This window comes from Nicotiana sylvestris, chromosome 10 (assembly GCF_000393655.2).
Source record: "Nicotiana sylvestris chromosome 10, ASM39365v2, whole genome shotgun sequence".
Taxonomy (NCBI): Eukaryota; Viridiplantae; Streptophyta; class Magnoliopsida; order Solanales; family Solanaceae; genus Nicotiana; species Nicotiana sylvestris.
In genome coordinates this window covers 130,253,720-130,268,635 of record NC_091066.1, presented here as the reverse complement: position 1 = coordinate 130,268,635, position 14,916 = coordinate 130,253,720, and the positions used below count along the sequence as shown (strand labels likewise).

The following is a 14,916-nucleotide window of genomic DNA, read 5'->3' as shown; positions in this document are numbered from 1 at the left end:
GAGGCGACCTGGGAGGCCGAGCAGGATATGCGCAACCGTTACCCTCATCTTTTCACTACTTCAGGTATGTCTCTATGCTCGTTCGAGGACGAACGAATGTGTAAGTGTAGGAGGATGTGACGACCCGGCCAGTCGTCTTAAGAATTAATACCCTGATCCCCTATTAACTATTTTCCCCGAGTTTATTTCTGCTATTTTGATTAGCCAGAATGTCCGGTTTTGAGTTTCGGAGAGTTTTGGGACAATTAGTCCCTAAATGAGAGCTTAAGTGTTGGAAAGTTGAATGTAGTCGGAACAGCATGAAGACGGCCTCGAAATGGAAATCTGATGGTTCCGTTAGCTCCGTTGAGTAATTTCGGGGTTAGGAGCGTGTTCGAATTGTGTTTTGGACGTCCGTAGCTAATTTAGGCTAAAATGACGAAGGTTGAAATTTTGAAGTTTCCGGTCTGATAGTGAGATTTTGATCCGAGGATCGGAATGTAATTCCGAGAGTTACAGTAGCTCTGTTGTGTCATTTGGGATGTCTGTGCAAAATTTTAGGTCATTCGGACGTGGTTTGGTTGGGTTTTTGATCAAAAGCGAAATTCGGAAGATTTTAGAAACTTAGGCTTGAATCCGATGTGTTTTGCTTGATTTGGTGTTGTTTGAAGTGTTTTGAAGAATGGTACAAGTTTGAATAAGGTATTAGGTGATGTTTGTGCTTTTGGTTGAGGTCCCGGGGGCCTCAGGGTAATTTCGGATGGTTAACAGAGACTTTGGAATTTTTAAGAAGCTTCAGATTTTCTGCCTCTGGTGTTTCTGCACCTGAGGATTGGGGACCGCAGGTTCGATGCCGCAGATGCGGGGAAAAGGAGCGCATAAGCGGAAAGGGCCTGGGAAGGCTGGAACCACAGAAGCAGCTTAGTGGCCGCATCTGCAATGCCGTAGATGCAGAATAAGGGATCGCAGAAGCGAAAATTGGGACTTAAGTGAAAAACCGCAGATGCGGTTGAAGGACCGCAAATGCGGTACCGCAGAAGCAGAAAACGGGTCGCAGATGCAAAAATGCTTGGGCCAGAACATATAAATAGTTGCCTTTGCGAATTTGAGCTATTCTTTCACCATTTTCATCCTGGTTTGAAGATTTTGAGAGAGTTTTTTGAGGAAAAAAAAAGGGCATCACTTGGAGGTAACATCTTTGACTTCATAACTTGTTTTTATGTCATTAAAGACCTAATTAGTGGTGAAAATGGGTAATTAGGGCTTGAGTTTAAGAGACCTTTAAATGAGGATTTGTGGGGTCATTTCGACTCCGATTTTAGTGCTCTTGTTATGTATAGACTCATGAGAGTACGAAGTTTATGAAAATATAAATTTCACCCGATTCCGAGACGTGGGCTCGAGGGGTGTTTTGGTCATTTTATATAATTTCGCATATTAGCATAGACTTTAATTATAGAATCAGTTTTTTGAAGTGTTATTTACATTATGCAATTGAATTGAATAGATTTGGGCCATTTGGAGTCGAGTACTCATGGGAAAGACGTGGTGTCGGTTGATTTTGAACTGGTTCGAGGTAAGTGGCTTGTCTAACCTTGTGTGGGAGACCTTCCCCTTAGGATATGATATATTTGATAATTGAAATGCCTTGTACGTGAGGTGACGAGTGCATATTTGAGCTAATTGTTGAAAATCCGGTTTTACTTTAAGTATTTCAGTTGAGTTCCTTTTTACGGTTTTATTCTACTTGTGAATTTAGCGTGTTGTTAGTTTAGAAAAGCATGTGTAGTTGACTTAATTGCCTATTGTTTAAACTGCTTTAATTGCATTACGTGGATCATGTTAGGCTAGAATCAATTGTTTACTTGGTATGGTATTAGCATTAAAATTGAGTATTCTTGTGTTGCTTGTGTGTTTTAATTTGGTACTATGGGACGGCATCTCGGGAGACCCCCTGTACGCATTTGTGATCTAGACTGAGGTGCGGGATACCAAGAGATCCTTGGCATGTATATTGAGGATACCAAGAGATCCTTGGGATACCGAGATATCCCTAGTATATATTGAGTATACCAAGAGATCCTCGAGATACCAAGAGATCCCTTGTACACATAGAGGATACCAAGAGATCCTCGGGATACCAAGAGATCCCCGGTTATCATCCTTGCTATGAGTGGTATTTCCTTGTGGGTTGCCTTTATCTCTGTTTCAGTTATTGTATTCTTATTATCCTGTATAGATTCTTGTTGTAGATTTTCAATTGTACTGCTTATCTTATCTTGTCATCTTATTATTTATTTAACCCCAGTAAAGCCCTGACCTTCCTCGTCACTACCCGACTGAGGTTAGGCTTGGCACTTACTGAGTACCGCTGTGGTGTACTCATGCCCCTTCTGCATATAGTTTTCATGTGCAGACCCAGGTACCGCTACTCAGGCCTACCATCCTTAAGGGAGGCGACTTCTTAGAGACTTCGAGGTACATCTGCCGCGTCCGCAGACCGAGGAGTCCCTTTCTATTCCTGCTTTTAGTATTTAGCCCTTCTGTATTTTTTATTCTTATTAGACATTCCGGAGTTAGAGCTATGTAGTATTTTTCTTAGCTTGTCATTCATGAGTTTCCGGGTCTTGGATTTACATATTGGTATTGAGAGTTTAACATGGTGTATGCCGAGTGGCACATTTAAACACTGTTATTACTTTATTCCTGTTTTAAATTGTTTTACTTCCGCAAGTTTTGGTTTTTCTTCCGCAATTTAGGCATACCTAGTCTTAGAGACTAGGTGTCATCACCATAGTTCACAGAGGGCGAACTGGGGTCGTGACATGTGTCTTATATGGTTGGGGAGAAGGTTCTACTGAAGGTTTCACCTTTGAAGGGCGTTATGAGATTTGGGAAAAAGGGCAAGATGAGTCGTCGGTTCATTGGGCCTTTTAAGGTGTTTCGGGGGATTGGGGAGGTGTCTTATGAGCTTGCTTTGCCACCTAGCTTGTCGGGGGAGCATCCAGTATTTGTTATTTCTATGCTCCGGAAGTATATCGACGATCCATCTCATGTCTTGGATTTTAGCATGGTTCAGTTAGATGGTGATTTGACTTATAATGTGGAGCGAGTGGCTATTTTGGAGTGGCAGGTCCGAAAGTTAAGATCAAAAGATATATCTTCAGTGAAAGTGCAGTGGAGAGGTCGGCCCATGGAGGAGGCTACTTGGGATACCGAACGGGGGATGCAGAGCAGATATCCACACCTATTTGAGGCTTCAGGTATGTTTCTAGACTCGTTCAAGGACGAACGTTTGTTTAAAAGGAGGAGGATTTAACGACCCGGCCGGTCATTTTGTGAGTCATAGCCCTGTTTCCCCCATTTCTTCTTCTTTATGTGTTCTTCAGTTGTATTTCATCGTATCATGTTGGTTGGTTTGGGTCTAGAGTGGTTTCGGTGTTAAATGAGACACTTAGTCTCCTATTTAGAAGTTTAAGTTGGAAAAGTTAACCGGATGTTGACTTATATATAAATAATCTCGGATGTGAATTCTGATGGTTCGGTTAGCTCCGTTAGATGATTTTGGACTTGGGAGCACGTCCAAAATGGGATTTGGAGGTCCGTAGTAGAATTAGGCTTGAATTGGCGAAATTGAAAATTTGGCGATTTTCGATCGGTGGTGGAGTAGGTTCGTAATATCATTTGTGATGTGTGTACAAAATTTCAGGTCATTCGAATGAGGTTTGGTAGGTTTCGACATCGTTTGCGAAATTTGAAAGTTTAGAAGTTCTTAGGCTTGAATCCGAGGATGATTTGGTGTTTTTATGTTGTTTTGAGTTTTCCGAAGGTTCAACTAAGTTTGTATGTTGATATGTGACTTGTTGGTATGTTTGGTAGAGGTCCCGAGGGCCTCAGGTTGATTTGGGGTGGTTAATGGAACAAGGTTAGAATTTGAGGAATGCTCAAGATTTCACTCAGCTGTTATAACCGCACTTGCGGAGTGGGGACCGCAGGTGCGGACCCGCAGAAGCGGAAAAGCAGCCACAGAAGCGGCCAAAGCTGAGGAAGGCAGGAGTCACAGGTGCAAATAGTGGACCGCACCTACGAGACTGCAGGTGCGAGAAATGGACTGTAGAAGCAAATTGTGAGGATTTAAGTGAGAACCGCACCTGCGATGTTTTTCCGTAGGTGCGGCGTTGTAGAAGCGGCATGTGGACCGCAAATGCGGATGTTCCAGGCAGAATGTATAAAAGGTGGACTTCGCGAATTTTGGATTATTTTCCACCATTTTTAGTCGGCATTGGATCTTTTGAGAGCGATTTTGAGGAGGAATGCAGAGGTTTATCAGCAAGGTGAGTTGCTTGAGCTATAATACTTGTATATGTGATAATTTCATGTTGATTAATCATGTAATTAGTGAGGATTAGGGGTGAAAATGAGGGGTTAGGGCTTGGGATTTTTGGAGAGTTTGATTGAGGTTTTGAGGGGTCAAATGGAGTCGGATTTTGATAAATCTTGTATGTATGGACTCGTGAGTGAAAGGGATTTCTAGTGTTGTGATTTATATTGGATTATGAGACGTGGGCCCAGGGGCGGGTATGGGTGAATTTCGAGATTTTGGTCTAAATTGATAGTTTTTCGTGTGGAATTGGTTCCTTGGCCTATATTGATTGCATTGTATTGCTTTTGGTTAGATTCGAACATTTGGAGGCCGATTCCAGAGGCAAGGGCATTGCGGAGTAGGATTTGGCTTGGTTTGAGGTAAATAATGCTTCCAAACTTGGTTCTGAGGGTTCGAAACCCCGAACTATATACTATATGATTAGCATTGAGGTGACACATATGCCAAGTGACGGGCGTGCACCGTGAGAATTGTGGCCTGGTTCATTCCATGGCACCGCTTAGTGACTCTTTCTTGCTGATATCCATATTTCTATCATGTGATTAAGTAAATGAGTTGTAAATCATGCTAGATATCATGTTAGGGCTTCACGCCGATACTGTTGAGACCCGAGTGATCGTTTCATGCTGTCATCTCATTATTTTTATAGATATCTTGAACTTAGTCTTATTCATGCATATCATATCATGTCTTAGTTTCGGTTGTTATTATTTGGCACATCATATCATTATTTCGGGCTAGTTTCATGGCATTGTGAGTCCGTGTGTGTGAGACTGAAGAATGATGACTGAGTGAGGCCGAGAGCCTGATTATGAGTGATAGTTATGGGATCGGGTTGTACGCCGCAACAGTTATGTTGATATTATGATACCGTTTGGGCTGTAGGAGCCCCTCCGAAGTCTGTAGCATACCCCCAATGAGTGCAGTTGATATTATTGAGGGATGGATCTTCCCTGGACATGGATCTTGTCCGAAGTATTTATACCTAGAGATGGATCTTCTCCATAGAGCTAGAATGGCCTTCCTCGGTACTGAGTGACCGTTGTCAGTGATGGGTATATATTTCGGGATGGATCTTCCCTGGGCCAGATGGCCATATACAGTACCGAGTGGTTGAGCACTTGAGAGTGGAGGTACATAGTACATTTTCATGCATTCTGTGCATTGGCACGTAGAGATTAGCTGAGCTTTATACTTCATATTGTTCAGATTTGTATTTACTTTACTGTTGAGTTGAATACTTGAATTGCAAGCATGCCTACTTTACTAGTCAGTTTAATTGTGTCTACCTGTTGAGGTTTAGTTCGTCACTACCTATCAGTCAATAGTTTAGACTTGTTACTTACTGAGTTAGTGTTCTCACGTTACTCCCTGCACCTTGTGTGCAGATTCATGTATCTCAGGCCACGACAGCGGCTGTTAACTATTCCAGTCACGGACTTTCATCGGAGATAGTGAGGTAGTTGCCTGGCGATCGCAGTCCTGCCTTTCTCCTTCTTTATCTTCCTTTTAGTGTATTTTGGCTACTCTCAGACTGTGTTGGTCTTGCTATATTTCAGAACAGTTGTAGTAATTGCTCATGATTTAGTAACACCGAGGTCGGGCTTTTATTTTCGCATTTTGGTTTTTGAATTAATCTCTTTTTTACGAATTTTCAATATGAAAAAGGCTATTACATATCTTTAAATGAAATGTCAAATTGTTTGGAAGTGTGTCGGCTGACCTAATTACATGATAGGCACCATCACGACCGGATTGTTTGGGTCGTGACGAAGAATGAGCCTTGACTCCCGCTGCTCACACTCCAGAGCAGATGGCTTAGGGGTATCAGATTCCAGCTGTTCCACCAGTAGGAGCAGTTCAACCTGTTATGTCGGTCGAGGGGTTGAAGAGGTTGGATAATTTCACTAGGTTGTTTCCCCCTCACTTTTGTGGTACACCTTCTGAGGACCCCTAGGATATTTAGATCGTTTTCATGAGATATTCTGCAACATGGGTATAGTGGAGTCCAACGGAGTTGACTTAACTGTATTTCAGATGTATGGTTCTACCAAGAGTTGGTGGCATATTCAGGGCAGGCCAGCATGTTCACCTCCTCTCACTTGGGCTTAATTCGCACAGTTGTTCTTGAAGAATTTCATTCTCTTCACCCCAAGAGAGGACTTCCGCAGTCAGTTGGAGCGCCTTCAACAGGGTAGCATTACCGTTACTCATTCGAAATAATCCACTTGAAACTTAAATATTGGTCAACACTTATAACTTAAGCTTCCAATAATGAAACTAAGTGTTCCAATTCACCCCAAATCTTATCGAAACCACACCAACTACCCCATAAGTCACAAACTAACGAACAAGCATACAGAAAGTATCAAATAGGAGACTGAGGCTCAGATACACAAAATTACTGCCCGGATTATTATAGATAGTCACAAAGAAATAATAGTATTCTACTATTTGCAGCAAGGGACACACCCAAAATGATGACGTTTCATACCATAACAAGTTATTCCATGATTCTTGTGATTCCTCTCTCTCTATTAAGTTTCGCTAAAAGTCATTAAAGAATGCCCTAAATCAAAAATGACTCTGCCAACTATATATGCTAAACTAGTGAATATATTCGCGCTTCGCGCGATTATTTAAAGAGTTATTGAATATACGAAATGATCGAAAATTCAATAATAATTTAGATATTATTTCTATTCTATATGAGAAAAAAAATATTCATAACAACATATATTTGAGTTAATTCTTACGTTAATTCTCCATTTGGGTTATTAAGAAAGATTCAGAAGGAGCATTTGAAAAATATAAAGTTATGAAATAAAATTACATAAATCTCATTTTGTAGCTACTAATTATCATAGATACCTCTAAATTATGTTTCCTATAGGTAATCTAGTTAACAAACATGCACTTCGCGGGGTTATTTCCTTTTTGTAAATTTGTTGGTACTGAAGAAGAGATAAAATGTTAATGTATTAAAAAATTTAATTAAATTTAATTTAAGACATACATATTATAATTACTAAAGATCAAATATATACGAAAAAGTACATGTATAAAAAAATAAATGCAAATAATAAAACAATGCTTACCTTTTGTAGTTCAACAATGGCGTGGAAAAATCTTCTCAATTTGTGAAGAGATTTTTTTTTTGGTTCTTTTAAATTGGGGAAGAGAAGTTAATGCTCATTTTATAGAGAAAAACTATGTGGCATAACTCTTATCGCTAAAAACATTATGCCAATAAAACACAACAATTACCTCTCTGTATCGTGCTAATTAAAATCTTCGGAAGATAATTTTTTTAATAAATTATCATAAGTATCAGTTTTATGTTTTTTAATGCATGGAAGGACAGAGATTAAAATGTATAGACCATTTATAAATTTTTCATACTAAAAGTGTCTATTTAACCTCATAGTCCATTTTTCCACTTTATAAAACAGAAGTAACATATTTAGATTGTTTCCACAAACTAATACTCTAAAAAGATGCTTCATTTAAAAGTATCAAAGAGTTGTACTACGTACAAGTGAAAAAGAATTTTACAAATACATTGTGAAGATTAATTGTACCATCCGTCTTAGTTATTTTTTCATTTTGCCTTTTGCTTTTTTATCTCATTCCTTGGTCTTTTCACCCCTCTTTATATTGTCTATGTATTGTGTTGAAATTATATTTTGAACGAAATTAAGAGAAGAAAATAGAAACTTGTAGCAGAGGGAGAAAAGGAAAAGAAAAAAAAAACAAAGGATAGAGAGGCAATATATATATATCGATAATAGATGTTATTTGTATGATTGAGAAATTGAGAGGGTTTAAAAAATGGAAAAAATAGTAAAAGAACATCAATAGAAGGAAAAAGAACTAAAAAAAACATGTATTTAAATGCTTGTGTGATTGAGACAAATAAGGGAACATTACGATAAGGATGTATTCATATATTTCCTCTGTCAAATATGTTTTATCCAAAGATAGAAAAAAGAAGAGAATCAAACACTATGAAAATAAACTTTTAAACGACTACATATGCGGATGGTAAAATATCTTGTAAATAAACTATAATAGGGGAAGGGGGAAAATTGTGAAAAAATATAATGAGGTGTTAAAACATCTAAAATAAAGCAATTATGGGGGAGGAAAAAATTAAATAATCCTAGAGACTATTAAAAATAAGGTAAATGGAAAAATAAAAGAAAAAGCAAGGGGAAAAAAACAGGCTTCTTTTATTTAAATGATGTGCCAATGTATATGCAAGAAAACTGTTATTTTTTATCTTTCCTTTAATTAAATCAATTAAACATAACTGTATTGTTCAAGAGATCTGAATCCATAAAGAAAGTAGTAGTAATACTTTTACAGAAATCGCTGATCTGCCATCCTCCATCTCTTCTACTTTTCAAAGGTAATCTCCAGTATGCCTCCTCGCACCTTGTTCCTGACAATAAAAACCATATTTTTCTTGTAATCATTATTGATCCAATACCACCAAATCTACCTAATGTTGCTTCGAAGAGTGAGGATCCACTACGGGAAAGTGGACTACTTAGAGAACGCTTTGGCTATTGCATCAAATCAAATAAAACTATCCAACTACAATGTGGATCAAAAAGACAAAAAAACATAACATGAACTCTTGAAGTACCTTATAATTCAATACACACAAGGACGAATGGAATCAAAACTGTTGTTTCAACTCCTTCCATAAGAGTACACATTATATAAGCATAACCAACGCCCTAACACCAATCATAAATCATTAGAAAATTGGAAGACACACTTCAATATGTTTAATACACAATAGTAGAAATTGATGTTGTAGTACAATGCTATTAGTTAAGAAACGAACAACGATAAAACAGGCAAGGAGTGGCTTTTTTACCCAACGGAAATGCAAAGAAATACCAGAACATAACTCAAATAACAATATACAAATAAATTTTGTATGCATTAAATAATCCTGACACTGCTGAAAATTTCCCAAGGTCGTACAACAATAGCTTTCCTTACTCTTTTCTTCGAAAGCATACGGGAGAAAATATAGGAAGCCTTTCTAATGAGGATATAATTCAGAAACTATTTGATATGGAGATAACTATTGGCCGTTATTATTTATGCATTACTTGTTCTTTTTGGCCCTCGTTTTTATCATTAATGCAAATTTTTAAGGACCATTAATGTGGAATATTAATGGAATCAGTTCGTGGGTACTGGTTTACAGTAAAGAATATGAAATGTTGGAGTAATAATAATGAAGACTTTTATTGCTACAATAGTTAAAAGAAAGATGGAATAAAAAAGTCAAGAAATGGAGAAAATAAATAAATAGGATTCTTGGCCAAAGAGAGGTGTCACCTCACCTTTTTTATTCCCTCCTTTATATATATATATATATATATATTATTTGTGTATTCACATTGGCCATAGTGCTCGTTACTCTTACTCTTTTTGTGTATTAACATTGGTCTTCGTCCGATGTCATTTACTTAAAACATGGAAGACACCAAACACTACAATCAAGTTGTTAGCTACACAGCTGTCATTTACCTAAATTTTTGTAGGCTCCAATATTGTGTCATTATCGTCAAAGTTGATCCAAACTAGGCTGTCAATGGAGAAATCACATGGTTTCTAGGGTCATTTGGATCTTTGATCGTATGCACTTTGTCTAAGACTCTTTAACCTCATATTCCTTCATAACTCATACATTAGCTCGATTTTGAACACAAAGCACAGAAATTCACTTTCCAACACTCCAAGCTTCAATAGAAGCTCCTTCGTAGTATCGGGGTGCTCCACCTTTCCACATTTCTCATCAAACAAATCAATAGAAATGATACCCCTACCATCACCACATGCACCCACAGTGACCCAGTGAATTAAGCTTTCTGTTCACCAACTTAACTGAAAGACTGTACGGAATCCCGCCTTTAAACTATATACATATTGACATAGCTATTATTGATGTTATAGCCTGTTTGGCCAAGCTTCTAATCTGCTTATTTCGATAAGTGGTTTTTCCAAAAAAGTATTTTTGATGAGAATCGATTTGTGTTTGGCTAATTAATTTGAAACGCACTTTTGAGTAGTAATTAGTGTTTGGTCAAGCTGTTGAAAACTGCTTCTAAGTGTATTTTTCTCAAAAGTGATTCTCAGAAAAGTGCTTTTGAAGAGAAACTACATTTTTTTGCTTCTCCTTAAAAGCACTTTTTTCCCTACTAGAAGCTTGGCCAAACACCTCAATTTTTGGCCAAAAAAAGCCAAAAAAAAAAAATTCCCTAATAGGCTATTAGAGAAAATACTCACTACCTTGTAATTATCATGAACCTCATCATATCCAAAACAATACGCAGACCAGCACTCATATGTCTGTGTAGGCATAAGGTTCGGCACTTGCTTGAACTTTCTGATTGATGGATTTCGCATAACCAAGCGAACAGACACTTTGCAAATACAAAGATTAACCAACCCATTGACAGTACCCACAATTGCAACGGGAATTTTAATTTCATGAGAAAGTCCAAGTCAAATTCCTCAGTAACAGACTCATAAAATAAAGAGCTAACAAAATATTGTTTAAGATTTTGCTCTAGTCTCAACAACAATCTATGGCGGGTGTAACCCTTAGCAGTAAAACTAAGATGGGTGACTGGGTGTTGACAAATTCAGGGCTAATTAAACCAAGCAAATCTTTTAAAACACATTTCAACTGTGACATGGACTTAACTAGAAGCTTTACAAGGATTGTAATGATGAGTCCTTGCAGCAAGTTAGAGCTTGTCAACATTGGATCTTTGCTCGATTTAGATGAAATTTGAGTATTATTTGTGTGCAATGGTGGATTCACAAAAGGAATTCAAGATAAGAAAAAAATAAACACAGAAAAAAAAAAATGGATTCAACATTTGTTATAAGAGGCTTCATCTCCTACAACTTCCATTTGGGTTGCACAAATTTCACCTCTTGGAATTGTGATATTTATGTTGTTTCAAAAATTTTCCAGTTTTGTAAATTTATATGCGCACTATGAAGGCAAACTGCTGATCATTTTGGGCCTGAATTTTGCCCCATTTTAATAGTGATTCATATTGAAAACCAACATTAACTGGACTAAATAAAACAGTATTATTTTGGACATGAATTTTTACCTAATTATACTATATTAGAAACTTATTTACTCCCACTAGAGAGGTTTTAACTTGATTATAATTCAGCAACTCTGTTTTCCTTTATTTTCTTCCCCTCAGAGAAGGTGGTCGTTAAAAAATGAAAAGAAAAAGAAAGTGCCAACACGATTGAACCAAGCATGCAATTTCTCCAATTTTTTTGTTTACAAATAGTATTATAAATTACTTTATAATAATTTCTTACCAACTTTTCGCTTGTACTTATTATGTTAATTCTTCGTTAAATTTCTTCTAAGACTTGGGAGAACAAAATGGGACAAAATTTTCAACTAAAATATGACACACACATGAAAGGATTTCATATGTAAAACGTTCGTCTTAAACATTAGATCAAATGAAATTTATCATACGAATTGTACGGAAATTAAATTGTAGACTATATATAGAGCATGTAAATTATGGTGGTGGTTAGTACTTAGTTGTACTAACTTTTTTCTTATAATAATTATATCTCGGTCCCAAATAAATTAAGGTATTTAAAATCTGTAACATCAATAAGGTGCAGGTGATGTTGCAATCTTTAAGTTCGTTTTTTTATGGCAAGCAAATATACATTCGCAAAATGTAGAACCATCGCTACGTATTTGACACGTGGCTTTGTCAACCGGATAGAAAATTGCTTGAATGCATATCTTCCTACATCGATCGTTAAGACTGCTGCAAATGTTAAAACGAACATCAACTGTGCATTGATCTCCATATACCCCTGGAACAAACCTCTCATCAGCATATTCAACAAAATAAAATAAACTAAAATAACAAAATAATAAAACATGATTATTGTAATAATGTAAACCAACCAACAAAGGTTGCGACAACAAGGTTGCGATGGAGTGGAAAATACTCCATTATCCATTTATCCTTAGCCAGAGGTTTCGAATTCGAGTTTTGGGCATGAAGTTACCTTTGTCAGGGAGTGTTTTACCCCAAATTGGGACTTTGCAATATGACTTTAAATTTAATCGGGTCCTAATACAAATATCGAAAATCGGATGCAAAAGAGAAAAAAAGATTAAAGCAAAGATATCATGGTCTCAATGAAAATTGGGACCTGATGCAATAGCAACAAAGAGGACAACATAGAAAAGTGAAGCGAAGAACTTTGCCATTTTGCAAGTTTTGTTTTCGAAAGCTACTACTCATGAAACTTGATTTGGGCTTCCTTTTTATACTTGTTTCTCGGTCAACAAAATTACTGCATTTTTGGTATTAGACTACTTTTATATTAATTAGTTCACTATATATATGAAAACTAACTAGATTTGGTATTTGATGATTAACCATTTATGAATATTATCATATCATATATTATATACCATATTATATTATGAGTAGGAAGCTCTTCTGCCTAAAGTTAAAAGGCCAAACTGCTAATCAAAAACCGAATAATTATTTTGACCTTTACTCAAATATTTCTCCTATAATATTTTTTTACAAAAATGTAATTGTATGTGTGTGTGTGTGTATATATATATATATATATATATATATATATATATATATATATATATATATATTCACAGTAAATAACCATCACTAAAAACATAATAACCCATTCGGTGTTAATGTGCAAAATTGCAAAGAATTTCACAATAAATAACAGTCGTTTTTTTTCTTTTTTTGGGTAAAGATATAACCATCGTTATAATAAGGATGTTTAGTCTCTTTCGTTTTATGCCACCGCATATCTTTTCTTTTCGACTATATGTATTTCGTCAACTTTGATGTTTCACCTCAGACGAATTCATAGAGTTGGACATGATTGTGACCCGCTTTTCTTCAAATATTATTTAAAATGTGGTTAATTTTGACTTATAGGAGTATTACTTAGACTGCTCTAATGACAGACATAGTTTTATTAATTAATGTGTACACAAGTACGTAGACAAGTGAAACTGAACAACTTTATATCCGCTACCAGATGTTAAAAGGAGAAAAACGTGAAAGCATGTTATGACTTTTGTAAGGTAAAATTTCTATTAGTAGGCTGTATTTGAAAATAAATTATGTAAGGTAAAACAGAAAAAAATAGAAGTAGAAGAATCGAAGGTTCCGAGTCCAACAGAAAATCATATTTTCTTAAGAAATTTAATTCCCTTATAAATGCCCAAGGTTTTATAGAACGGAACACTATTCTTGTAACGACTCAATCGGTCCTTTTGTGTAATTGAGTCCCGTTTTCCCTTTTGAAGATCCCTGTTTGTGTAATTTTAATTATGTGACTTGACGGGGTGGTTGATTTTATTTCGGAGGAATTTTAGATTGAATTGGGACACTTAGTCCCTTGGTAGGAGGCTTAAGTTGTAAGAGTTGATTGGAGTTTACTTTTTATGTAGACGACCCTTGAATGATGTTTTTGATGGTTCCAATAGTTTCATATGGTCATTTTGGACTTACGCGTATGTCTAGATTTAGATTTGGAGGTTCCTAGATTGTTTTGGCTTGAATTAGCGAAAGTTGAAAAGTTGATACGTTTGAATGAGAGTTGACTTTATCGATATTGGGTTTGGATTTTTGTTCTGGAAGTTGGGATAAGTCCATTCTGTCATTTGGGAATCATATGCAAAATTCGAGGTAATTCCGACGTGTTTAGGCATGTTCGACGTAAGTTTTTAATTTGGAAATTTGGATTAGTTCCTTAGGCTTAAATTGATGTGCAATTCATGGTTTTGATGTTGTTTTGTGTGATTTGAGACCTTGCATAGGCTCGTGTTATGTTTTGGTATTGGTTGGTGTGATTGGACGGGGTCCTAAGGGCCTCCGACGAGTTTCAGATCTTGTTTCCTTGTTTTAGACTGTTGATTTGTTGATGTCTGGTTTCCTTCATCGTGATTGCGACATGGCAGTCACATTCGTGGAGAGCATTTTGGTGTCAGGAGAGGTTTGTTATTCGTGTTCACGCAGGAGAGGTCGCATTCACGGAGCTTGAGAGGCAGTAGCCTTCGCGTTCGCGTAGAGGAAGGCCAGGCGGGGGGATGGCATGCGGTTGTTCTTCGCGTTCGTGTAGGCCCAACAAGTTTGAGCATTGCATTCGCAAGGATGGACTTGCGTTCGCGTAGAAGGGTAAGCAGATGGGCGTAGGGTTTGTCTTCGCGATAGCAATCGTGATGTACATGTCTGGGCATGCCACTTAATTACTCTATTTCGAGAGTTTTGGTTATTTTATCAACTTTTAAGATATAGAGATCGGATTCTGGCAATTTTGAAGATGATTTTTACGATTTAGATTGGAGTGAGTATTTTGTTTACCCGAATTTATTTAATATTCGTGATTCCAACTTTAATTTTATCATTTGATTGGTGAATGTAATTGAAGAAATTGAAAATTTTAGTAAAAACTTTTTCAAAGTAAAAATTGAT

General features: G+C 36.7%; 1 protein-coding gene and 1 long non-coding RNA gene across 2 annotated transcripts; one reads left to right on the top strand and one right to left on the bottom strand.

Annotated features, from left to right (window-relative positions):
* The first annotated feature begins 2,815 nt into the window (after positions 1–2,815).
* Positions 2,816–3,298, top strand: LOC138879951 (uncharacterized). Its single transcript, XM_070159601.1, has one exon. It carries the CDS (start codon positions 2,816–2,818, stop codon positions 3,296–3,298), a length of 483 nt encoding a protein of 160 aa, XP_070015702.1.
* A 5,278-nt stretch (positions 3,299–8,576) lies between these two features.
* LOC138880316 (uncharacterized) lies at positions 8,577–9,090 on the bottom strand. The gene is made up of 2 exons (XR_011402859.1): positions 9,015–9,090; positions 8,577–8,807 (listed from the first exon to the last, which is right to left on the bottom strand). It is a non-coding gene; the product is annotated as an uncharacterized lncRNA (long non-coding RNA).
* Between the last annotated feature and the right edge of the window lie 5,826 nt (positions 9,091–14,916).